We start from the raw sequence: 26,455 nt of genomic DNA on the forward strand, positions 1-26,455 counted from the left end.
TGGCCAGCAGGCTATTGGTGCCGTTTGATGCCACTATTGAAAGCTCCTTTCAACATTTTGCTGATGAATAGATGGATGCTGTAGGATGGTAGTTGGCTGTGTTAGATTTGTTCTGTTTTCCACTTATAGAACACACTTAGGTAATTTTCCACATCATCAGGTGGATACCAATACCTGAATTATATTGTAACAGCTTAGCTAGGGGAAGTCATGGCTGGGAGGTGGTCAGGTCCTGCTATGATGATTTGCAATACAGCAACCATGATGCTATCACTTGAAAACACTTCACTTCTTGCACTCAATTGGTAGGTTATGCCATGGCTAAAGCTTGAAATGTTTATGGGACCTCTTCTTTCTGTTAATTGCCTAAACTTTTACCATCATTCTGAACTGGCTGTAGATTGATTGCAGAACTTTGCTCTGATGAACTGATATCCAACTGCTTGGTTATCTACTTTTGCTGTTTATCATATGGGTAGGCAGTGTTGTAGCTTCATTAATTGACACCTTATTCTGTGGTATGCCTGGCGCTGCATCTGGTATATCTTTCGCTGGTCTCTGGTTTGATGGCAATGTGCCAGTGAGGAATGTACCATGCCATGAGGTTACAGATTTTGGTGGAATACAATTCTGTTGATGCTGAAGATCTATGGCAACCCGTGCATGCTCAATTTCAGGCTCATCCTTATTACATACACGATGCTCAAACTGGAACCCAAGGTCTTTTTTTTAAATCATCATTCGAGGTGTGAACACTGTTTTCAAGGCAGCATTTATTGCCCATTGCTAGTTCTCTTGAGATGTTGGTGCTGGGCTTTCTCCTCGAACCATCACAGTCCATGTGGTGAAGATATTCCCACAATACTGTGAGGTAGGGAGTTCCATAATTTTGACCCAGTGAAATAATGGTGATATATAACAGGATGGTGTACGAGTTAGACTGGTATTCAGAAGTGATGGTTTTCCCTTGCACCTACTGTTATTAACCTTCTAGATGCTGGCAACCATGGGCTTGGGCACACTGCCACTGTGGTTGGTGGAGGAAATGGCTGCTTAAGTGATTGGATCGAGTGTCGATCAAGTAGGCTGCTTTGTCCCAGATTTTGTTGAGCACCTTGGGTGTTGTTGCAGTTGTACCCACCCAGGCAAGTGAAAAAGGTTCCCTTACACTCCTGACTTGTGCCTTGTGGAGGAGGTTGTGGAGAAGATAATAAATAGGAACAGGAGTAGACCATTCGGCTCCTCGAGCCTGCTCCGCCATTCAATAAGATAATGACTGATCTTGCGTTTTGATTTCCACATAACCATCTACACCCGATAACCTTTGATTCCCTTGCCTAACAAGAATCTATCTACCTCTGCCTTAAACACATTCAATGATCCACTTCCACCACCTTCTGAGGCAGAGAGTTCCAAAGTCGCACAACCCTCTGAGAGAAAAAATTTCTCATCTCTGTCCTAAAAGTGCGACCCCTAATTTTAAAACAGTGCCCCCTAGTTCTGGACTCACCCACAAGAGGAAACATCCTTTCCATGTCCACCTTGTCAAGGCTGTTCGGGATCTTGTATACTTCAATCAAATCACCCCTCACTCTTCTAAACTCCAGTGGAAATAAGCTCAGTCTGTCGAACCATTCCTCATAAGACAACCCACTCATACCAGGTATCAATCTAGTAAACCTCCTTTGAACTGCCTCCAACGCATTTACATCCTTCCTTAAATAAGGAGACCAAAACTGCACACAGTATTCAAGGTGCGGTCTCACCAATGTTCTGTATAACTGAAACATAACATCCTTACTTTTATGTTCAATCCCTCTCGTAATAAAGGATAGCATTCCATTTGCTTTCTTAATTACTTGCTGTACCTGCGGACTAACTTTTTGTAACTTGTACTAGAACACCTAGATGCCTCTGCACCTCAGAATTATGCAGCTGTTCTCTATTTAAGTAAAATTCTGCTTGTTTGTTCTTCCTGCCAAAGTGAACAACTACACATTAAACTCAGTTTGCCAGATCTTTGCCCACTCACTCAACCTATCTATATCCATCTGCAACCTTATGTCCTCTTCACAACATACTTTCCTACTTATCTTTGTGCCATCTGCAAATTTAGCTACCATGTCTTCGTTCCCCTCATCGAAGTAATTAATGTAAATTGTAAAAAGTTGAGGTCCCAGCACATACCCCTGTGGGACTCCACTCTTCACGTCCTGCCAATCCGAAAAAGACCCATTTATACATACCCTCTGCTTTCTGCCAGCCAGCCAATCTTCTATCCATGTTAATATGTCACCCCCTACACCATGTGCTTTTATTTTCTGTAATAACCTTTGATGTGGCACCTTATCAAATGCCTTCTGGAAATCCAAGTACAGCATGTCTAAAGGCTCCTCTTTATCCACAGCGCATGTTACTCCTTCAAAAAGCTCCAATAAATTGGTTAAACATGATTTTCCTTTCACAAAACCATGCTGACTCTTTCTGATTGCCTTAGCTCTTCTAAGTGCCCAGTTATAACCTCCTTAATGATCGATTCTAACAATTTCTCCGCGTCAGACCTCAAGCTAACTGGCTTATAGTTTCCTGCTTCCCTCCCTTCTTGAATAGAGGGGTCATATTTTCTACTTTCCAGTCTGATGGAACCTTTCCAGAATCTAGCAAATTTTGGAAAATTAATACCAGCGGATTGACTACCTCATTGGCCACCTCTTTTAATACCCTAGGATATAGTCCATTGGGACCCAGAGACTTGCCAGCCCACAGCTCCATCAATTTTCTCAGTACTGTTTCCCTAGTGATTTCAATTTCACCATGTTCCTTTCACCCTCTCACCTCCTGATTTGAAGCTATTACTGGAATGTTTTTTGTATCCTCTATAGTGAACACAGGAGCAAAATATTTGTTCATTTCTTCCGCCATTTCCTTATTATCTACTATTAACTCCTCAATGTCAATCTCCAGAGGACCAACACTCAATTTACTTACTCTTTTCCTTTTTAAATGTCTGTTTGGAGAGTCAGAAAGCAAGCCATTTGCTGCAGAGTATCCAGCCTTGGACTTTTCTAGTAGCCACAATATTTTTGTGATTGATTCAGTTGAGTTTCTGGTCAATGACCCCAGGATGTTGATGCTGGATGACTCATTGACAGTAATGCCAGTGAATGTCTTTTGCTGGAGAGATACATTGCCTGGAACTTCTGTGGCTACTTGTCAACCCAATCTTGAATGCTGTCCGGCACTTCCTACATGAGGGTATGGAGCCAAACTGCTTCATTATCTGAGGGATTGCCAACAGCCTCATTTCTGACATTTTAATAGTGGGAAAGTAATGCCTATAATGCTATCCTGAGGAGCTCTGCAGCGATGCCCTGGGGCTGAGATGATTGGTCTCCAACAATCATAACTATCTTCCTTTGTGCCAAGTATGACTCTAGCCAGTACAAAGGTTTCCCCCAATTCCCATTGACTTCAGTTTTACTAGGGTTCTTTGATGTGTACTGGTTCAAATGCTGTCTTAATGTCAAGGGTAGTCATTCTCGCTTTACCTCTGGAATTTAGCTCTTGTATACTTGTTTGGACTAAGGTTCTGATAAGTTCTGGAGATGAGCGGTCCTAGTGCACCCTAAAGCAAGCACCAGGGGCAGATTATTAATAAGGAGGAACTCGTTGCCCACAGTGGAAGTGGAGGAATGGGACTGACTGGATTGCTCTATAGAGAGCCAGCATGAACTCGATGGGCTGAATGGCTTCCTTCTGTGTCGACAAGGTGATTCCAAGTGCTACTTGACAGCATTTTTGACAACTGATTCCATTGCTTTGCTGATGATTGAGAGTAGGCAGATAGGGCGGTAATTGTTGGGTTGGATTCGTTCTGTTTCCTGTGAATAGGGGACACCTAGATCATTTTGCACTTTGTTGGGTGGGAGCCAATGTTGTAGCTGTACTGGAACCGCTTAGGTTTTATTCCGTGGTAGCACATGATCAAATCAGTAAAGAATGTATTTTATTTGCCATGGTCCCTATCACAAATTCTGTTTATAGCACAATGTCACAAGGCAACTTCATGATTCTTTTAAGCAGTCAGGTGCAATACCTATCAATCTTCCCAAAACTACTTCTCTTTTGATGTTTATATAAATTACAAGTTTTTAAAAACTATGATTACAATTAGCATTTTTATCTTCCCCATTTCTATATTCATTAAAATAACATTATTTACACCTTACACCCCAGTGTAATTTCCAGCCATTACAGGTAACTTGCTTTGGTGCCCATGACCAGGGCAGGTATATCACAACAGAGCATCACAATTGTAATACAGCAAGAAAACTACATATAGATTGGAGATGTGCTCCATTCAAAAGGTACAGAAAGTACATATTAAATACTAATTCTTCCATCAGTAACGCTGCTTTCTCTGTGCTAAGATGGCTATCAATTATTCAGCAGTCTTTAGGTGTAGGGGAGACATATAGAAGCTAAACTGTTCCAGGCTGAGATAAGCCGTCAGCAGGAAGTATTGCATATTTACAATGCTGCTGTGTTATATCAGCTCCACTGCCCATTTGCAGATAAGTTATTTCCGTTATTTGCCCAGCTTAAATAATGTTGTAACTGCATGGAACTCACCAACGGATTGGCAGAACTTACAGATAAAGTTCTTAATGCTTTGCTCTCTTAGAGTAATACCACAGAGCAAGGACTCTAATCAAGTGGGCTATGTTACTGGTGTAACCATACGAAACATACAGCATTTGCACCAATGATGCCATGGAGATAATAGGGTTAATGGGCAAAAATAGCATTCCCTCATGGAATCTTAGAAGTTTTCAATTAAAAAAAGTAGTACACCTCATCGCATCTGTCCTAGAGCAGTCTAAAGGACATCTCACTCTCCTCCCCTCCCATTGCCTCCTGGTGTCTTCAATTTATCCATTCAATGATCCAATGTTCCCTGCCTCAACAACTTCAGAACCCAGAACAATTCAATCCCGATATGATTCAATGTAATAAATTAAGCCTCATTCTTGAGATCCACATTACACACAGACACAATTCATCCAGGAAGCTGCCTAAAAACAGAGCTTTGTTGCTTTTTCACTCTTTGGTTGCTTTGTATCCTAATCTTGTATGTTTGGCCCGGTCCTACTGCGTCTTCCTTGCGTTCCACTGTCACCTGCTCAGCTAGGGACCTGCCGCAAACAGTCCCAGCTCTTTTGCCATGTCGTCGCATCTCCGACTTGTTCAGCATGCTCAGAATCTTGCCACTTCACTCAGGCTGCAGCTGTTTGAATGGTTCACTTGGAGGTGGTGAATTCCTGTATTAAAGCTGCCACACAGCAAATTAACAGCGTCACTGGAAGCTAATGACGTTAGGGGTCCTGCACCATCCAGGCAAAGGGAACTCACACAGACTACAACATAAAAGAGAAAAATTAAGGTTGGTTAATCTACGAGCCAGCCTTTGGACTCCTCCCATCAGAATACCCAATACAAAGGGTCTATATCTTTCACAACAGGATTCTTAAAATGAGAGGGGCTTCCCTCTCCACCTCAAAGAAAAAATCACCAGGTCTTAAGATGATTTTCAGTTGTTTAGAGCTCTCCACAATTCTACGCACAGTTATTAATCTGGCCTGTCCTGTTGGAAGGAAATGCTGAAAGGAATAAAGAGGCTGAGCCACTCTCACTGGCTGAGAAGGCTGGGAGGAGATTGCAGCAGGTTAATCTCTCAGTCAGGAGTAATGTAGCATAGAGGGCAGAAAATAGAAAGTGAGATGTTTGTACAAGAACAGAAAATGTCAGTTAACAGGGCCATTCCACACTGGAAGGAGTAAGGCAGGGTCTGCCCTGTCTGCTCAACAGTATTTGGACTTTTTAAAATTTATTCTTTCATGGGATGAGGGTGTCACTGTACCAGCATTTGTTGCCTGCCCTCACACCAAATGGCTTGCTAGGTCATTTCAGAGGGCAATTAAGAGTCAACCACATTGCTGTGGTCTGGAGTCATATGTAGGCCAGACCAGGTAATGGTGTCAGATTTCCGTCTCTAAAGGGCATTGGAGAACCAGACAGGTTTTTATGACAATCAATGGTAGTTTCATGGTCACCATTACTGAGACTAGTGTTCTGTTCCAGATTTTATAAATTGAATTTAAATTCCACCAGCTGCTGTGGTGGAATTTGAATCTGTCTCAGGAGCTTTAGCTTGGGCCTCTGGATTACTAGTTCAATGACATTACCACTACACCATCATCTCCCCATTAAACTGCATGTTTATTCAAGCGCCACTTGAAACTGAGTTCAATAAGAAACAGAAGGTACATTTATATAGGACCTTTCACTACCACAGGACATTCCAAAGTGTAAATGCATTAAAAAGTTCCAGAAAATTGGAATATATATTTAAAAAAAGAATGCTTCACACACAAGCTAAGCTAGTAGGCATGTAAGTGCTTTCAAATGATGATACTCAAGAGGGTTTTTATACCTGTTGAAAGGGAAACAGAACAGTGCAAGAGCACTTTGAATAGCAAGTACTTATCCCAGTTTGTATCAGTCCGTATTTAAAACAAAACAAAAACAGAATTACCTGGAAAAACTCAGCAGGTCTGGCAACAATCCCATTTATAGGTTCCTCTATGCAGCTGCTGTCCATTCACTGAAACCACAGCCAACACCGTTGAAAGAAACACTTACTCAGGAGGATCTCCATCTTCTCTCATTTTTCCCATTTGGAACAGTGCATTACATCACAGTTTCAGACAGAGTGAGCAGTTCTTTATATTCATCATCTTTTGCTATGTTTTATTTAATAATTGGGTCTTACACCATGAAAGAAAGCTTAAAAAAATTGCTGGGCCAGTTCAGAGCCTATAGTGGAGAATCATCCCGACTAGTTGGACTGATTCTCGATGCCCTCCCTATGTTTCCTCTGAGTTATACATTGGTGTAACCACCTATTACTCCAACACTCATCCATCTAGAACATACTGATAGAAAGAAAGATTTGGAATTATAGAGTGGTTTTCAAAACCTCATGATATCCCAAAGTGCTTTATGGCCAATAAAATACTTTAAGTGTAGTCACTGTTGCAACATGAAGTGCAGCACACAATTTGCATGCAGTAAACTCCCACAAAACAGCAGTGCTATAAATGACCAGGTCAGCTGCTTCAGTGATGTTGATTGAGGGTTAAATGTCAGACAAGACATCAGCTCATGGAATAGTGCAATGGTATCTTTTACATCCATCTGAAGAGGCTGACAGGGCCCTCAGTTTAACATCTCACCTGAAAGGTAGTACCTCCAACAGTATAGCACTCCCTCAGTAAGGATAGGAACGTCAAAGCTATGGAACTTAAGACTTACAACTGCAACTTAAAGAGTTTGAAATAATGTATTGTCAACAGGGAGGATGACCTACAAGCAAAATTTCATTAATGCCACAAAGTCAGATGTTGAGCCTATAAGAGCACCCCAGGGAGCACCATCCTTTCCACTTTGTGGGAAGTACAAGGTATTAATTCATGATTTGCACACAGTGAAAGGGCTGAGATTGGGAACTCAGCATGTGAGGATCCTGGACAGGAACCATATTCTCCCTTCTTGGCACATGTTATTGGTGGTGCTGAATGGGGCATCAGCACATGACATCGAAGCTTACATTGGCTTTTGTCATAAACAATTTCAGAAATCTTCATAGTAAAGCTGCAGAGCCTGGTCAGTAACACCAGCAATAAATGCTGACCTAGCCAGCGATGCCCACGTCCTATGAATGAATTTTTAAAAAGCATCAAGAGGAGAAAACTGTTCTTCTATTGGAATGTGACTACAGTTAGATTTACTGTTTGATGACAGGCACTGACTTTTCCCAATATACTTGCTTGTACGGAATTGTTGGTACCAAATTTATTTCCTGGGCCAGGCTAGTAGCAATCATTCTGGCCACGTTTCAATGTGTTACATTTGGGCAGCGAGACCCATCTATATAAACTGAGTCCCTCACATCAGTCTCACCACAAAACAAAGTAGACAGGAGCCTACATCAATTTCCAGTTTTTGGAACCCAGGTTTCTGCTGCTCCAGAATCATACTGTGGATTAATCGTTGGTTATTCCCCTGAGTTTGCTATGATTACGATACATATTGTTACTCGGATTTTAAGTTATTTCAATCACCAAGATAGAATTACATAGAATTTACAGCACAGAAAGAGGCCATTTGGCCCAACTAGTCCACATGTTATTTATGCTCCACAGGAGCTTCCTCCCACTCCTTGTCATCTCACCCTCTCAACATAACCTTCTATTCCGTTTCTGTTATGTGCTTATCCACCTACCCCCTAAACAAATCTATGCTGTTCATCTCAATTATTCCTGTGGTAGCGCGTTCAACATTCTAATAATTCACTAGGTTTCTCCTGAATTCCTTGTTGGATTTACTAGTGACTATCTTATATTTGTGTGCCCTAGTTCTGGTCTGCTCCACAGTGAAAACATCTTATCCATGTCTACGCCATTAAACCCCTTCAAAGTTTAGAAGATCTATGTTAGGTCACCCCTCAGCTTCCTATTTTCTGGAGAAAAGAGCCCCAGCCTGCTTAATCTTTCCTGAGAAAGGTTGCAGATTACAGTACAACCAAGATACGAGAGACTGACTGAAGTTAGTGTCACAAAATTGTGGCGTGTTATCTGTTGTAATGACAATACCTGCAGTGTCACGATTCCAGATCTTCACAGTGCAGTCATGTGCTGAGGTTGCAACCAAGGGGAGTGTGGAAGTTGCACTTGGGAGAAAGATGCAGGCTGCAGTGGTCTGTAGGTGTCCCTTGTACTCGCATACCTTACGTTTTGCCTGCCTCAGGTCCCAGAGCTGGAAAGTGAGAGGAAAACAGTCTTGTTAGCAACTCTCATAGAACTCCCTCAGCAACTAACACTTGCAGATGCAGCATGACCTTCTCTTGTGAAATTCAATATATTTTAGTCCTAGATATTTTACAATATTATATTTGGGTAAAGATCTATAATATTTTCTACCACTAATGTTAAGCTTAACAACCTTACTGAATTTTTTGAAGATGCAACAGAAAGGGTAGAAAAGGGTAATGCACTAGGGGTAATATATTTGGATTTCAAATGGCCTTCGATAAGGTACCACATAGTAGGCTCATGACTAAGGCTATGGCATTAGAGGTCAGTCAGAAAATTGAACAGCAAGCTTACTGCAAAACAGAAAACAGAATGTAGGGGTAAAGGGTATCTATCCAGATTACCTTTACTGGTAAAGTGGTTTTCCAAAGGGGCTGTGCTGGAAGCACTGCAGTTCACATTAATTATTTTGACTCAGGAGTCGGAAGTATAATTTCAAAACTTGCAGACAACACCAAACTGGGGTTTATAATTAACACAAAAGAAAATAGCAATGAATATATTACGGCATTAATAAATGTCAATGTCGGTAAGTGTGAGCGGGTACATTTTTGATAGGAAGTAAAAAAACGCTTCATACTGCTAGAATAGTAAGTGTTACAGAAGCAAAGAGATTGAGGAGTGCACATTCACAAATCACTAAAAGCAGAGACGCAGGTTAAAGATTGCCATTAAGAAAAAAACAAACCAAACACTAGGGTTCATTTGTAGAAGGATAAAATTGAAAAGCTGAGAAGTTGGAGTACTATGCAATCTAGATATAGAGGCACTGGAGAGGGTACAAAAAGATTCACAAGGTTGTATAAAAACTGAGAGGATACAAGAAAGACTGGCCATGCTGGAGTTCTTTTCTTTAGATAAGAGAAGATCCCTGAATGGCAGCATGATAGAGATCTTTATAATAAAAGGGTATGATAGGTTATTTGAACAGAAAATGTTTCCGCTTGCGGGGCAGTCCAAAAATAGGAGCACTCAACATCAGATTGCGCTAATAAATCCAATAAGGAATTCAGAAGAAACTCCTTTATTTAGAGGGTTGTGAAAACATGGAATGCATTACCACAAGGAGTAGAGGCCAATACTATAGATGCATTAAGGGATGCTACATAAGTATGAGGGAGAAAAGAATAGAAGGCTACATTGATAGAGTTAGAGGAAGAGAGGGTGGGAGGAGGTTGGGATGCAGCTGAAATGCCAACACTGACCTACTGGAACAAATATTAATGCTCTAGACTTGATGTAACTCGACGTCAAGCACACGTGGCCGCAGTTCCGGACCAAATCTCTGCTGTGCAGTCAACAACTCAGAAGATGCTATTTTCACCACAAGCAGGTTTTTTATTTAAGGTAAACTTTCTGTCTGACCATGTGCATTCTTTAAGCTGGGCTAAAATGGGGGTTACGTACTGTGGCCTCGCAGCCTTCACCACTAAAACCGTTGCTACAAGTGATGCAATATTGCCCATCAGGACTGGCGTCACAATGTGTTTGGATGTACTGCTTTATTGGGAAAGTGTGGGTCACCTGGAGTTCCCGACTATCCCAGATCCTGTCAAGGAAACAAAAAAAAAATACCAACAAGGAAGCCATCAATTAACGCTTCTTGCTCTTTTCGAACCATGTTCTTAATTGTTTCAGCTCTCTTAGGCACCTTCACGGAAAAGTTACAACTTCCAATTCTGTTAGGAGTGTCAATTCTTACCTTCAGATCTAGCTGCAATTTCAGTAGCATGAAATGAACAGCAAACACTGCCACCTAATTATTTTTAGCTACTAGGTTTATTCTAATGCTCTAGAAGATCTCATTTCAGTCTCCAATGATAGAGCATCATTTAAAATATCAAGCAAATTTATTTGACAAAAGATAAGCAGATAAAATACTATGAGTTATATATTTACAGTGGGCATCCTTCCAACCGACTCTAAGAGTTGGCAAAATAATAAAACGAACTGAGCCAACACTTTGCAAATACATTAAACAAAAGAGGGAGTCTAATTAAGTTAAAACGGTTTCTTGGAAATTCAAGCTGACTTTTTCGGGACCTTCAAACTGGCTGGTGCCTTTTCTGAGATTTCTGTATTGATCCGGCAATCCAGGCGGATTCATCCTTTTATATCCCAGAAAAGCATTCCTGGAATCCCCTGGGCAAACTGGTAAAACTTTTAAAAATCTACAGTTGGTTGTATTTAATTTTTATTTATTTTTCTGACTGTCCGATAACAGACAGACTTGTAACATACTGAGATAAGCTTGACACACAGATCTGAACTGCAGCTGCTTTTTAAAACCTGCTTATGTACCGTGATTGAACATCAAAACTGGATAAAGGTACTTAATTTCTGCCAGCAACCAGCTTCTCCATCTACTGCAACTCAGGCAGAACTTGTTAAATACAAAGATGGCCTATCACCAAGTTTTAAAACCTTTTAAAAAAGATTCTTGCAACATGCACCATTCACAAGTGCATAATTGAAACCAGGATGTGTACAAGAGTAATCCCTGATGTAACTCTGTACAATTTTCAGTTATTTCTGCTGGGCAAACAGTCAGTTTCTAACTGTCACTTCCTGAATGAGATAGCTAGGATAGATTAACTGCCACTGGGAGCCAGCGGTGTCACTGTAGCATTGCATTTTTACAGAGCCTCCAAAACAGTTCTGTACCTCCCTGAAATAGCCCCACATTCCCCTTCCGAGAATAAAATATCCTGAATTCTCCGCCAATTTAACTTCAAATTCATCTGCTATGTTCACTGACAAATGCTTAGACATATCCTCAATTTAGCCATGCACCTTTGCTCAAATGAAGAACAGCCTACCTTCTTTAACCTAATTCCCTAAAGGTTTTCTTTGTTACCTTCAGATAGATAAATGACCATCCCTACTAAAGTTAATCCAGCTGCTTAGTAGTGTCAAGCTGAAAATCTCCACTAATCTAGATCCCTAATGGAGGTAACCAGCACTCAGTGCCTAAATAACAACTATCAAAACAAAGTAACAGTGGGGACCCTAAAATAAAGGATGTAAAACTGCTTCTTAGTTCTCATTATGCGGCCAGGACTCTCTTTTAACGAAACAGTAAACCTGAGCTACGGAAAAATTTTATGATAATGAGTACTCAAAGACAACACTGAGGATAAAGGGAGCTTGTACAGTTTAACAGCTAGTTTCCATCAATGGCTGGAGCTCAAGATAGATTGGGGGGATATATTAAAATAAGAAGCGCTTGACCTATAAAAAGAACCTATCCTAACCATCTTAAATACGCTTCATGCCATTGGTGTATCATTTTGCAAGGTTTTAGAGTTATTTAATGAATTTAGGCAAGGTCTAACTACTGCTGTTGATCTTATTTGAGGTTTGCCAATGATTGGGAGTATATCAAATATACACCTTGAACTTCTATGCCAGTTTACTGCATACAGAACATCAGTATAATGATCCTGACTTAGTGATCATTGGTTAAACTGAGCCATGATTTACCCACCTGATCATCTTGTCCTCTGAGGTCTGGATTACAAGTGATTCTGCAGGAACCCAGCAGATGTGTGTCACCTGGAAAAGAGTCAGCCACAATTTTTAAAAATTCTTTCATGGGATGTGGGCATTGCTGGCAAGGCCAACATTTGTTGCCCCTAATTGCCCTTGAACTGAGTGGCTTGCTAGGCCACTTCAGAGGGCAGTTAAGAGTCAACCACGCTGCTGTGGGTCAGGAGTCACATAGGCCAGACCAGTAAGGATGGCAGGTTTCCTTCCCTAAACGGTTTAGATTGTTGTCCTATGCTTCATGTCGATTTCTGGCTGAATGAGGTTCCTCTTACAGCTTATGTCCACGTCACTCATAGTGTATTAAGTTTTTCTCAAAACTACATATTAACAACCAAGACCTCAGGGTAAGAAACATTACTCTCTTTACACAGACTGATCGGCGACCTGCTCCTTTGGAGTCTCTTGGTTATCTGATTTGATGTCATGCTTACATTATTAACATCATTGTCTAATTAACATAAACATTAACCCTTTACTCTAAAGGACATTAATGAACCCGATGGGTTTTTACAACAATCAATGATAGCTGTCATAGTCACCATCACCAAAACTAACTTTATATTCCAGATTTTTTATGAATTGAATTTAATTAAGAAGTGCTGCCATGTAACCAGATAACATAGCAAAAGGGGAAGGAGAAGAGCAGTTACATACAAGGCCACTAATTTAGTTTCCGTGGAAAAGTAAACAGATGCCAGTAAAAATCTCACACTCCAGAACTGATCGAACATTGAACTTTCATGCCGGGGACCTGAGTTTAAGTGCAGCTGAGAGTGATGCGATGCATCTCCTCTCTTTGTTGGCTGTCAGGATCCGACTGAACTGAATCTCAATCCAGATTACAGTTGGGGGTCTATGATGTCATCAGGGTAACATCTGCATATTTAGCAAGGATCTTGCTAGCTTTGGGTGGGTGCTTGAAATTTAAAATTGGTAGGGGTGGCAGGTTAGTGGGTAAGTCATCCGTTCCATTTCAATTGCCCCCTTGCCCGGTTTCCAGTTAAATACCCCACCCCCATATTGTCTTTTAAAAGATAACTGACAATGGGTCAGAACTTGTGCTTTTGTTGAATCTTCCAAATAATGTTCAAGAAAATATAGGTCATATGCCTTTAAGAGAGAAAAGAGGAGACAGTGATACCTCTGTCAGTACAGGAAGAAAGGATCATCACCCTATTATTGGTCTGCTTAATAAGTTATGTCTGTCCTTTCAGCAGATCGTTCTACAATTAATTACTGAGATGCTACACAACATATTCATCAGGTGAAATAAGATGGGGAACACCAGTGTTATATGCCTTTTGTAACTGACTGAATCTGAAAGGTGGAGCACACTTCCAGTGAGCTTCAACTACATGGTTAGGGGCAGTGTTATGGTCACTTAAATGTGTCTATTCTAACATAATGAAAATTGACTAAAGAAATAACTCGCATTTCGCACTCCCTCAGGACTTAGGATTAGTGAAGGACAAATGTTTGTCCCAGGACAGGGGGATAAAGTAGTGCTATGGGATCTTTACCATCCACCTGAGGGCAGACAGAGCCTCAATTTAACATCTCATCTGAAATAAAGCACCTTTGACAGTACAGTGCTTCCTCAGTATTGCGCTAAAGTATCGCCCAAACAGCACTCGGAAAACCAGTGATCAGCTACCAATCTGTCCTACCAGATTCCTGGAAATAGAGCAGCTTTGTAGACAATTCCCAGTTTCCACATCCCAGATACACATGGAATTATCCCGGGATCCTGTACACAGTTGCAAACCATCTGGAAAGGACAATAATACAATATTGTAACACAATCATAGCACTCAGGTCAACAGAATGATTGTACTCTTAATGGGAAAAATCCCAAAGGAGGCACAATGTCTTGACCCAGCACACAGTTAGTGAGGAAGGGATAGAACTTCTGCCAGAAATGCTGATACATTGGTAAATAAGGTCATATATAATGTGTTGTTGCTCACAGAGAAAATAGGTAAAAAAAAACTAGCATCTTTCTCTTCCTGCCACTGGCTCTGCTTGTTGCCCACTGTCATTTTAGTCTCCTCTGTTTTCCACTTTTTCTCCCTGTTTCTTCTCTTTCTGCCTATATGCAAGGTTCTTAAATGCTTTATTCTGTTGCCACCTCTTTTCCTTTCCAACTCTCTAATGCATTATCATTCTTTAGATATTTCTCCACTTGTCTTTTCCTCTCTGTTAGACACTTTTTGTTGTTATCTCTCAGCTTGCCTCCGACTCTCTTCCTTTCTTCCCCTTTCTTTCTGTAAGAAAAACAGGAAAATATTCCCTTTTCAATAAATGCATAACTTTGCTATGACCTGGTTAAATTTATTGTGGCAAGAGAAATACACAAAAACAAAATTCTAAAATATAACAGTGAATGATGGCTTCCTGAGTTCATACCTGGGCTTACAGCTAGGCCAGTCACCACCAGTTCATGCCCAGTAAACTCCTGCAGTGGTCCAGCTTTATTGTACATGTCCCACATTAGGGCTGTTTTATCACGTGAAGCACTGAAGATCCTGTTTGACTGAAAGAGGCAGGTTACCTGAAATAAAACAACATGCACAATTCCAAATTATGGTGGCCATCCACCATTTTGTTCACATGGAGGTGGCTTCAATGCAGGACAGGATTCCCACCAATCTTAGCATCAAAGAATGGAACCGCAGGTCTCCTGGCGCATCGTATGCAGATGCAATAAACCCAAAGCCACAGCTCATGAATTGATTGGAGCAGGCCACATTCACACAAGTCAGCTCTATAACTGAATCTCAGTACAAATAGTTGGTAAAATTCTAGTCCTATAGCCGAACCGTTCAAGCTGCATGAAAATGGCACATGAGAATTAATCGAGTGTGTTATCTGATGAAGGAAAACAGCCAATGTTGTACACTGTCCAATCTGTCGCCTCCATTTCGAGGTCCATCAAGTATCATTGCCCAGCTGACAAAAGTGTGGAGGGGACTTTTTCTTGCACTTTAGTCCAAGCGAGTCACGGCAAGTTAATATTGAGAGTCATTCTGACTTCGAACAAAAGCGTAAAACAGTATTGGGCACGGAAATTGAAATCAGGAGACACGTATAGATATTATGAGGCTATTTCTCCTGGCTTTAGAGTATTTCTAAGTTTATGACCCTTAGATAAGAAGTGGGCCATTTAAGACTGAGGTGAAGTGAAATTTCTTCACTCAGAGAACTGTCAATCTTTGGAATTCTCTATCAGGGAGGATTTGGAAATAGGGCAGGAAAGTGGAGTTGAGACAAAATATCATCCATGATCTTACTGAATAGTGGGACAGACTTGAGGGGACATATGACCTGCTTTTGCTCCCTTTTCTTATGTTCTAATGCCAGGCAACTCATCTGATATCGCCCATTAGTACTTGGGACTATGATATTATTGCTATTACAGAGGCTTGGTTGAAGGATGGACAGGATTGGCAGATAAACGTTCCAGGATTTAGATGTTTCAGGCAGGATAGAGAGGGATGTAGAAGAGGTGGGGGAGTTGCACTGCTGGTTAAGGGGAATATCACAGCTGTATGATAGGAGGACACCTTGGTGGGCGCATGCAGCGAGGCAATATGGGTAGAGCTCCAGAACAGGAAGGGTGCAGGCACAGTGTTGGGGGTTTACTATAGGCCTCCCAATTGCCGGCAGGAAATTGAGGAACAGTTATTAGTCAGATTTTGGAAAGATGTAAAAGCAATAGGGTTGTTGTGGTGGGTGATTTTAACTTTCACTATATTGATTGGGAATCACTTAGTGCTAGGGGTTTGGATTTGTGGTGCAGAATTTGTAAGGTGCATCCAGGAGGGCTTCCTGAGACAATATGTAGATAGTCCAACTAGGGAAGGGGCAATACTGGACCTGGTATTAGGGAATGAACCCGGCCAAGTGGTCGAAGTTTCAGTAGGGGAGCATTTCGGGAAAAGTGACCAGAATTCAGTAAGTTTCAAGGTACTGGTGGATAAGGATAACAGGAGTCCTCGGGTTAAGGCGCTTAATTGGGGGAAGGCTAATTATAACAATATTAGGCAGGAACTGAGGAATCTAGACTGGAGGCGGATGTTTGAGGGCAAATCAACAACTGACATATGGGGGGCTTTCAAACGTCAGTTGATAAGAATTCAGGACCGGCATGTTCCTGCTAGGATGAAGGATAAGCATGGCAAGTTTCAGGAACCTTGGATAACGAAGGATATTGTGAGATTAGTCAAAAAGAAAAGGGAAGCACTCGTAAGGGCTAGAAGGCTGGGAACAGATGAAGCCCGTGGAGAATATAAAGAAAGTAGGAAGAAACTTAAGCAAGGAGTCAGGAGGGCTAAAAGGGGTCATGGAATGTCACTGGCAACCAGGATTAAGGAAAATCCCAAGGCCTTTTATACATATGTAAAAAGCAAGAGGGTAGCCAGGGAAAGGGTAGGCCCACTCAGGGACAGAGGTGGGATTCCGTGTGTGGAGCCAGAAGAAATGGGAGAGATATTAAATGAATACTTCTCATCAGTATTCACCAAAGAGAAGGACTTAATGGTCGATTTGTCTAGGGAAGAGTGTGTAGATAGCCTGGATCATGTTGAGATCAAAAAAGAGGTGTTAGGCATCTTAAAGAATACTAAGTTGGATAAGTCCCCAGGGCCAGATGGGATCTACCCCAGAGTACTGAGGGAGGCAGAGGAGGAGATTGCTGGGGCCTTGACATCCTCACTGGCTAAGGGTGAGGTCCCATAGGACTGGAGAATGGCCAATGTTGTTCCATTGTTTAAGAAGGGTAGCAGGGATAATCCAGGAAATTACAGGCCGGTGCGCCTTACATCAATGGTAGGGAAATTATTGGAGAAGATTCTTCGTGACAGGATTTACTACCATTTGGAAGCAAATGGGTGTATTAGTGAGAGGCAGCATGGTTTTGTGAAGGGTAGGTCGTGTCTCACTAACTTGATCGAGTTTTTTGAGGAAGTGACAAAGATGATCAACGATGGAAGGGCAGTGGATGTTATATACATGGATTTCAGTAAGGCCTTTGACAAGGTCCCTCATGGCAGACTGGTACAGAAGGTAAAGTCGCACGGGATCAGAGGTGAGCTGGCAAGATGGATACAGAATTGGCTTTGTCATAGAAGACAGAGGGTAGCAGTGGAAGGGTGCTTTTCTGAATGGAGAGCTGTGACTAGTGGAGTTCCGCAGGGATCAGTGCTGGGACCTTTGCTGTTTGTAGTATACATAAATGATTTGGAGGAAAATGTAACTGGGCTAATTAGTAAGTTTGCAGCCGACACTAAGGTTGGAGGAATTGCAGATAGTGAAGAAGATTGTCAAAGGATACAACGGGATGTAGATCGGTTGGAGACTTGGGCGGAGAAATGGCAGATGGAGTTTAATCCGGACAAATGCGAGGTAATGCATTTTGGAAGGTCTAATACAGGCAGGAATTATACAGTAAATGAACCCTTAAGTGCATTGACGGGCAGAGGGATCTGGGTGTACAGGTCCACAGGTCACTGAAAGTGGCAACGCAGGTGGATAAGGTAGTCAGGAAGGCATATGGCATGCTTGCCTTCATTGGCAGGGGTATTGAGTATAAAAGCTGGGAAGTTATGCTGCAGCTGTATAGAACCTTGGTTAGGCCACACTTGGAATACTGTGTGCAATTCTGGTCACCACTTTACCAGAAGGATATGGAAGCGTTGGAGAGGGTGCAGAGGAGGTTTACCAGGATGCTGCCTGGTCTGGAGATTATTAGCTATGAGGAGAGGTTGGAGAAACTCGGATTGTTCTCACTAGAGCGAGGGAGATTGAGGGGCGACTTGATAGAAGTTTACAAAATTATGAGTGGCATGGACAGAGTAGATAGTCAGAAGCTTTTTCCCAGGGTGGAAGAGTCAATTACTAGGGGACATAGTTTTAAGGTGAGAGGAGAAAACCATAGAGGAGATGTGTGGGGCAAGTTTTTTACGCAGAGGGTAGTGAGTGTCTGGAATTCGCTGCCAGAGGAGGTGGTGGAAGCAGGTACGATAGTGGTGCTTAAGAGGCAGCTTGACAAATACATGAATAGGATGGGAATAGAGGGATACGGATCCCGGAAGTGCAAAATATATTAGTTGACGGGCAATATGATCGGCGCAGGCTTGGAGGGCCGAAGGGCCTGTTCCTGTGCTGTACTTTTCTTTGTTCTTGTTCTTTGTATTTTACACCATCACTCAAAGTCAAAACTCCCCAGGGTGCAATAAGTCATCAGAATACAAAAGCAGAACCGGTGTTTGCTGTTCTGGCAGTGGATGGCTCCAGGTCAGCTCCCAGGTTTGGCTGAAGTATTGTGTTTCATTACAATGAATGGAGGAGCTCAAAATGGCAGATTTAGACTGGGAGAAAATTGGACAGGTAACAAATACATTTCTATGTTTGTACGGATAGAATGGTGAGGGGAGAAGGGGCAGGGTGTGCAGACTTACGTACTTTGAGTACTCTACCTAGATTTCTCTTCCTTTTGAAGTATTAAATGAAATAGTGGACGAGTGAGAGAACAGTTAAAAGTCATACTTCCATGACTATTCAGCACTCACTGTAAGGATATTATGCTACTTGTTACAAAAGTATAATAATTTTCATAATATTTTTCTGGTTTATTGTGAAGTAGGTTTTTACCCATGATGGGTGTGATTATAATTGGGTCTGTTTGTGGGATTTAATTACATTTGGATTCCAGTAGACTGAAAGCTTGAAATCATCAAAAGAAGCTAGATGTAGAAATGTGCTTGACATGGATGCTGGCTTAGCATGTCAGGTGTGAAGGGAATTTGCATTTTTAGATAAATGAAGGCATTGTTTGGATTTTAAAGGGATCTTAGTCTGTGTACAACTTGCCAGATAAGCAAGGCTAAGGAGATTAAAAACAAAAAGCTAAAAGCTACTGCGGATGCTGGAAATCCAAAACAAAAACAGAATTACCTGGAAAAACTCAGCAGGTCTGGCAGCATCGGTGGAGAAGAAAACAGTTGACGTTTCGAGTCCTCATGACCCTTCGGCAGAACTGAAGTATAGTTAGGGCTAAGGAGTGTGTTTATTTTTCCCAAAGATTGCTGACAATATTGGCAACATGAAAGTTTTTATATTATGAGGAAGATACAATTTTAAAGACATACGGAACAACAGAATTTACAAATTAAAAAGAGAAAAACACATATAAAGGAGAATGAAAGGCTGTGGGAAAAGGCCATGTAAGATCTAACAGGAGTGTGTGAAGCAGCCTTTAAGAAGCCTCCAGCCATTTGTGCATAAGTCTGCTATGTAAAGTAACTGAAGTTTGGGAAAACCATTTGGAACTCCACTGTCAAGTTAACTTGCTGGGTTTGTTTTAAATCTAAAATCTATTTTGAACTGTTGCCTCAAAGTGGGTGTATAACTGGGAGCCAGGTCAATTAGGAATTTTAGGATTTGTTATAGTAGTAAGTAATTGTAGTCTTATGTATGTGCTTGAAATCTTTTATTTTGTTAATAAATATTTTAATTTAATGTTTAAAACCTCTATGAATTCAGTGCACATATCTTCTCGTAATAAATACAAATTGCAAAACCGTTATGATAGCATGACCAAGTTTCTCTTGTGGATTTGGTTCACCTGGCACACATCATCTGCCACGTCAATATACTCATGAATTTAACTACCATGCTTATGGGAAGAGGGGGTATTTTTACAACAAACACTTCGGTTGAAGACCACTCTGGGCTTATCTAGAATACTTGTTGAAATCAATTTCTCAGAATCCCATCAAAAACAATCAGAGGTCTCCATGCTACAGGGTTTCAAAGCACCTTAAGATCTTCATGAGTGGGGTTTTGGTATCTGTCTATTGAAACCTCTGGACCTCAGTGCTTTGATCCTAAACATGTGGGAGTGGGACTAACTGGGTTGCTCTTGAGGAGAGCTGGCATAGACTTGATAGGTCAAATAGCCTCCTCTGTGCCGTAACCATTCTACGATTCTATGAACCATGACCTTAGAGCTAAAAGACATGATTAACGCATTGTACCGCGCCAATCTACTAGAGGGATAACCTTCATCCCTTGCATCTGGCTAGACTTTAAAACTCGGCCCCAGAGAATGTAGAATGGGCCATTTCCACTTGCACAGTCAATGGCTTTCCTCCATTTCTTCCTGCCTCTATCATGATTAGTAAATATACTGCCAAGTGATTTATAAATTGCTCTTACCTTGGTCACATCACGTTCATGACCTATGAATTTCTGCTGCACACCACCAGTTTTCCAGTTATATATGACCACTGTCTATAGGGCAGTAAAAATGGGTACATCTCAGTAACAGGCAGTAGACATCACTACTGAATTTAATTAGAACCCAAACATCCTACATGTAAGTACATACAGATGCATACTTAAAAACACAGCTATCATACCAATCATTTGTATTTAGTAATGAACAAGCAGTTTATAAGCTGGCATTTACAGTACAAATGGAATACTACATCACAGGACACTGCTTTCTGGAGCCCCAAGCCTGTACCTGCCTTCCTGGATAAAGAAGGAAGCTACAGAGAGACACGGAACCAAGCAGATATGAAAGTCCAATTTGTGTGAGTGCATATCTGTGTGTGTACGCGCGCAGACGTGTGTGTAAACCACCACATTAAAATGTCACAAAACTATTGTGCATACGAATGTAAAATCCTGCTCAAACAAATACCCTTCATTTCTGCCCTTCCCAAGGTGGGAACCTCACCTTGTCCTTTCCTCCAGACACACAGTGCTCAGATGTCAGGGAGGCTAACGATGTCACAGCATCATTATGTGCAGGACTGTACTGTTGAACCACTTGAGTGACCGAACTGTGGCCTGTATCCCCATCAATCCTTGAAAAAATACAACACAATTCAGGCAAAATGCACAGTGCAATCTGGGAACTCTAGTGTAAGTCATATAGTTTAGAATTTGTTCTCTACCTTCTTGACAAATTGTGGGTATATAATAATTATGAGTGGATCCTGCAGATTTCAGGCCAGGATACAAATAGCTCAAGCTGAGGAGGTCTGAGTAGTGGATTAACACATTCAGCTTATACTTCTGCGATCTGTGTTTTACCAAAGACATGTGGATTAAGAATCTACTAGCTGTTAGGGTATCAAATGAATGAAGAATTTGTACTTTAAGAGCACCTTCTGGGGCCTGAAGATGTTCCATTACGTTTCAGAAGTAACTCATTGCTCAATTGCAGTCACTTGGTTTGTTAGTAAACATGGCTGTAAATTTATTCAAAGTAAGATTCCATAAATAGCAAAGAGTTAAATGTCCAGATAATCTGTTTTAATGCTGTTAATTGAGGGATAAGGATTGGCCAGGACCTGGGAGAACTCCCCTACTCTCCTTTGAACAGGCTGACGGAGTACTGGTTTAACATCTCAACCAAAAGAAAGCACTTCTGACAGTGCAATGCTTCTTCAGTACTGCACTGAAGTTTCACCCTAGATCAGGGTCCGGATTTTCAGAGTCGAGCTGACTCTGCAGACTTTTAGGTCCAATCTTCTTTTCCATTCCAAAACTTTAAACGTGTTGTCACCTCCCAAATCTGTGCCCATCTTTCCCAGAACCCCATGTTTGAATCCCTCCAATCACTATCAACATCCTGGGGATCACCATTGACCAGAAACTGAACTGGACTAGCTGTATAGTTCTGTATAGTTACTGTGGCTACAAGAGGCTGAGAATTCTGCAGAGTAAGTCACCTCCTGACTCCCCAAAGCCTGTCCACTATCTACAAGGCACAAGTCGGGAGTGTGATGGAATACTCTCCACTTGCCTGCATGAGTGCAGCTCCAACAACACTCAAAAAGCTCGACAACATCCAGGTTAAAGCAGCCCACTTGATTGGCACCCCATCCACCACCTTCAACATCCACTCCCTCCACTACCAATGCATGCACAGTGGCAGCAGTGTGTACCATTTACATGATGCACTGCAGCAACTTACCAAGGCTCCTTTGACAGCAACTTCCAAACCCACCACCTCTACCACCTAGAAAGACAAGGGCAGCAGATACATGGGAACACCACCAGATGCAAGTTCCCTCCAAGCCACACACTAAATTGACTTGGAACTATATCATTGCTCCTGGGTCAAAATCCTGGAACTCCCATCCTAAGTGTGCTGTGGATGTACACATACATCACATGGACTACAGCAGTTCATTGACAAAGTCAGCTGAAAGCACATCATTAGTTTTTACATGATGATGACACCCAGCTCTACCTCACTACCACCTCTCTCAACTCCTCCACTGTCGCCGATTTATCAGACTGCTGGTCCAACATCCAATATTAAATATTGGGAAGCCCAAAGCCATTGTCTTCCATTACAATGCAAGCTCCATACTTAGCCATCTATTCCATCCCTCTCCCTAGAAACTGTTTGAAACTAGACTGTTTTTAACCTTCATGTCATATTTGACTCTGGGATGAGTTCTGACCATATACGGGCACCATCACTAAGGCTGCCTCCGTAATATTGTCTGACCCTGCCTCGGCTCATTTTTTGCTGAAGCTCTCACCAATGCCTTGTTACCTCTGGATGACTATTCCAAAACATTCCTGGCTAGCCTCCCACATTCTGCCCTCTGTAAACTTGAGGTCATTCAAAATGCTGCTGCCTGTGTCCTTATTCACACTAAATCCCACTCAACCGCTGACCTATACTGGATTCGAGTTAAGCAACACCTCGATTTCGATTGTCTCCTCTTCTAGCACCCTCGTCGACAACAAGTTCCTGATTATTAACACTTCAGAACCACTGCAATGTGTTTGACTCTTAACCGCTCTCTGAAATGGCCCAACAAGCCACTCAGTTGTACCAAACCGTAATGCTTATAGCGGTTCAAGAAAGTGGCTCATCACCACCTTCTCGAGGGCAATTAGCGATGGGCAATAAATGCTGACCTAGGCAGCAATGCTCACATACTATGAGAAAATAATAAAAAATAGAAAAGGAGTTAATATCTGCTGCAATTAAAGCAGTGTGTGCAGTGTTAGGAACCCCACTGTAGAAAGAGCATAAAGGCAATGGATAGGGTGTGGCACAGATTCACTAGGATGCTGCAAGTTACAAGGGACAAAAGTTATGGAGACAAATTTGAGAAGTTACATCTTTTTCCACTTCAACTAAGGTTAAGGGGAGATCTGATAGGCATCTTTAAGGTTATGAAGGATGATGATAGGGTAAATAATGATCGGCAGTAATGAGAGGCCACATATTTATGATCACAAGAGCAATCAAAGGGAGGATGTGGTTAACATAAGAACACAGAAAAATGTTCCTTACACGATGTGTGATTACATGTGAATTTGTCTGCCTTAAAGTGCTATTCAAGCAGAGTCCATAAATCTGTTTTAAAAGGAATTAGGCTTGAAAGGATATGGGGAAGGAGCAGGGGAATGGGATCAGACTAAGTGGCTCATATGGAGAAAAAGTGGTACAGAGTTGATGGGTTAAATGGCCTGCTTCTGTACTTTTGACATTCCATGGTTATAAGATTAAAAATGAAACAACTTGGATTAGGTCACTCACTGTACTATAAAAATTAGCACTTTGCTTTTTCTTTAGTTAATATGGGAGTAGGAGGATACTTGAACATAAGGCCAGGAAGGGCCTTAGCTCAGAGATGTCCTTTAACTTACAGATTCACTGAATGATAACATGATAACAGCCTTGTGGCTATGGGGCTGGCAGGCCAAAAAGCTAAGGACTTCAAATACCACCATGGCAAGTGGCGAAAAGGAACTCAAAATATATGGTTTGGCGTCAGGAAAGCCTGTGAAAGCTTCCAGAAAGTTGCCAAATTAAGACAGATCTGCCACTCCTAGCATGTGTGGCATATATGTGATTCCCATTCCCACAATGTCTGGTGGACTCTTAATGCCCTCAGGGCAACTTGGGATAAGTATAAAAGTGCATCGCCTACATCTCAAGAACAAATATTAAAAAGGTCTAATTTGAACATGCATATTACTTAAGTGCAACCCGCAGCATGATGATAGATTTATTAATTGCAGTGTATTACTACCTTCGATCATGCGTTCAACAGATTCACCGTACCTGTATCGGGATATGTTGCGTTTCTGTTTACTCTGCAGTTTCCCCATGGCAGCAAAGCGTTAACTGGAAGCATCTAATAGTCAGGTAAAGAGCTTACTGACCAGCATGACATAAGCTGCAATTTTCAGCGCTTTTAAACCAGATACATAGTGGAGCCCAGAGCCTATGAGAAAGGAAATGCGAATAGTGCAAGAATATTGAAGAAGTTATAAAACATTCATTAAATGCATATTTTTAAGTGCCACTTGAAGCAAGCTGGGGTTATATCAGCTTCCAAAGATCTTTGGAAAATGTTGCAGAAACAAGTTTGTATAAAAGCCAGAAAATATACTATAAATAAATTACATGAAAAATATCAAAAAGAAAAGGACATTCCATTGAACCATAGCATAACCTGTATAATTACATCATTTCATAGAAACTGTTAGAAGTTGGCATTATATTATGCAAAATTCTAACCACAGTTTTATATGATATATTAAACCTGCTCATCAATGAACCTCATTTATCCAAATTATCTAGAAAAATAAAAATCCAGTCAAATATGTTTGCAAACTTGAGATTACAACATGTGCCAACATCCTTACAATGCTTGTAATATGGAAATTGAATCTAAGATATCCCATTCCTATGTATTTCAGGTCCACAAATGGGAAACTGCAGAAATTTCATACTTTTTAAAGAAAAATTAAATGGATTTAAAATTACACTTCGCATATGCTTTAAAACTAGTACCAAGTTCAATAGGTTGATGAAGTAATTGACTGCAAGCTGTGTCTCCAGGAATTTTATCTGGTTGGCAGGAGCTGGCCATACCATGTACATTGCTTTATACCAAAAGGCTGTCAATGCAAATCCTATTTGTGGAGATTGATCAGATCAGCGTTGCTTTCCATCTGTTGAGGTTCTAGGATCTGTCTGGATGGGTGAATCAAGTTGTACCTTCTTAATAGCCTTCCTTATCCATAATTATATTGTGACATATGCTCAGTTGTTTCTATATCAGCAACCTACAGGGATGACACTGAGCTCTTACCTCCACAGAGTTATGGTTAAGGTTGATTACTTTGCTTACTGTATACATGGATTGTTTCGCATTATGCTGTTAGACCTGCTGGGTTTTTCCAGCATTTTCTGTTTCTGCTTCATTCCTTTCCCCGCTATCTCTCCACATTCACCCTTCTGTTGTATTATCCGTCTTTATCTCTGCTCCTTTCGAAAGTCCCTATACCTCTTCCCATCACCTCCCTCTGAGTTACACCTGGCAACGCCTCTCCGGTATCTAAGGAGTTCCCTCCTCCTAACCTGTCCCAATCCACTTCCGGTCCGTCAATCTAACCCCTCCCACCAGCCCGAGGGTGTGTAATGGAGGAGAGGCGGCGTGGAGGGTATTTCATGCTGGAATGCCCTAGTTGATGGCAGTTAGGAGCAAGTTTTATGTCTGAAGTACAAAGAAAGAAGGTTTTATTTTTTACATACCGCAACTATGAGATAATTTTACAGAGATAGACATTATGAAAGAAGCAAGTTAGTACGTAGTAACAGGTAAATGTCTGCATAATTTCAAATAGAATTTTGGATCATGCAACTGATTTAGCCTCGTTTTGTTCACCAACATTGTTTTTAATACCACATTCTCTTGAATTTAAACCATCCATTCCTTGGGATGCTTTCCTGGTACCAGCTGTCTTAACTGTTCAACTTCCTCTAATGTCTACTCTGGTTTTAATGATTTGTTAAAACCACAACATGACTCTTTCCCATGTCATTTCTCCCATTCTGCTGCTGAGACTGTATACAAATTACACACCTACATTACCTGAAAGCTTGACTTCACAAATGTTCTCTAGTGTAGCCTTGTTGCCTC

General features: G+C 41.3%; 1 protein-coding gene across 7 annotated transcripts; it reads right to left on the minus strand.

Moving 5' to 3' along the window:
- Positions 1–3,984: 3,984 nt before the first annotated feature.
- Positions 3,985–25,887, minus strand: wdr31 (WD repeat domain 31). 7 transcript variants are annotated; one of them, XM_078550385.1, is made up of 10 exons: positions 25,664–25,887; positions 24,589–24,751; positions 21,226–21,355; positions 20,700–20,774; positions 14,889–15,033; positions 14,150–14,250; positions 12,421–12,488; positions 10,341–10,482; positions 8,715–8,877; positions 3,985–5,417 (listed from the first exon to the last, which is right to left on the minus strand). In XM_078550385.1, exons 2-10 carry the CDS (start codon positions 24,633–24,635, stop codon positions 5,257–5,259), a joined length of 1,032 nt encoding a protein of 343 aa, XP_078406511.1. In that variant the 5' UTR covers positions 24,636–24,751; positions 25,664–25,887; the 3' UTR covers positions 3,985–5,256. The 7 variants fall into 7 exon arrangements, with proteins under 7 accessions (XP_078406511.1, XP_078406510.1, XP_078406513.1 ...); XM_078550384.1 differs by having other exon boundaries at positions 25,625–25,887; XM_078550387.1 differs by lacking the exon at positions 25,664–25,887 and adding an exon at positions 25,324–25,410.
- Between the last annotated feature and the right edge of the window lie 568 nt (positions 25,888–26,455).

Source organism: Cetorhinus maximus, chromosome 10 (assembly GCF_964194155.1).
Source record: "Cetorhinus maximus chromosome 10, sCetMax3.hap1.1, whole genome shotgun sequence".
NCBI lineage: Eukaryota > Metazoa > Chordata > Chondrichthyes > Lamniformes > Cetorhinidae > Cetorhinus > Cetorhinus maximus.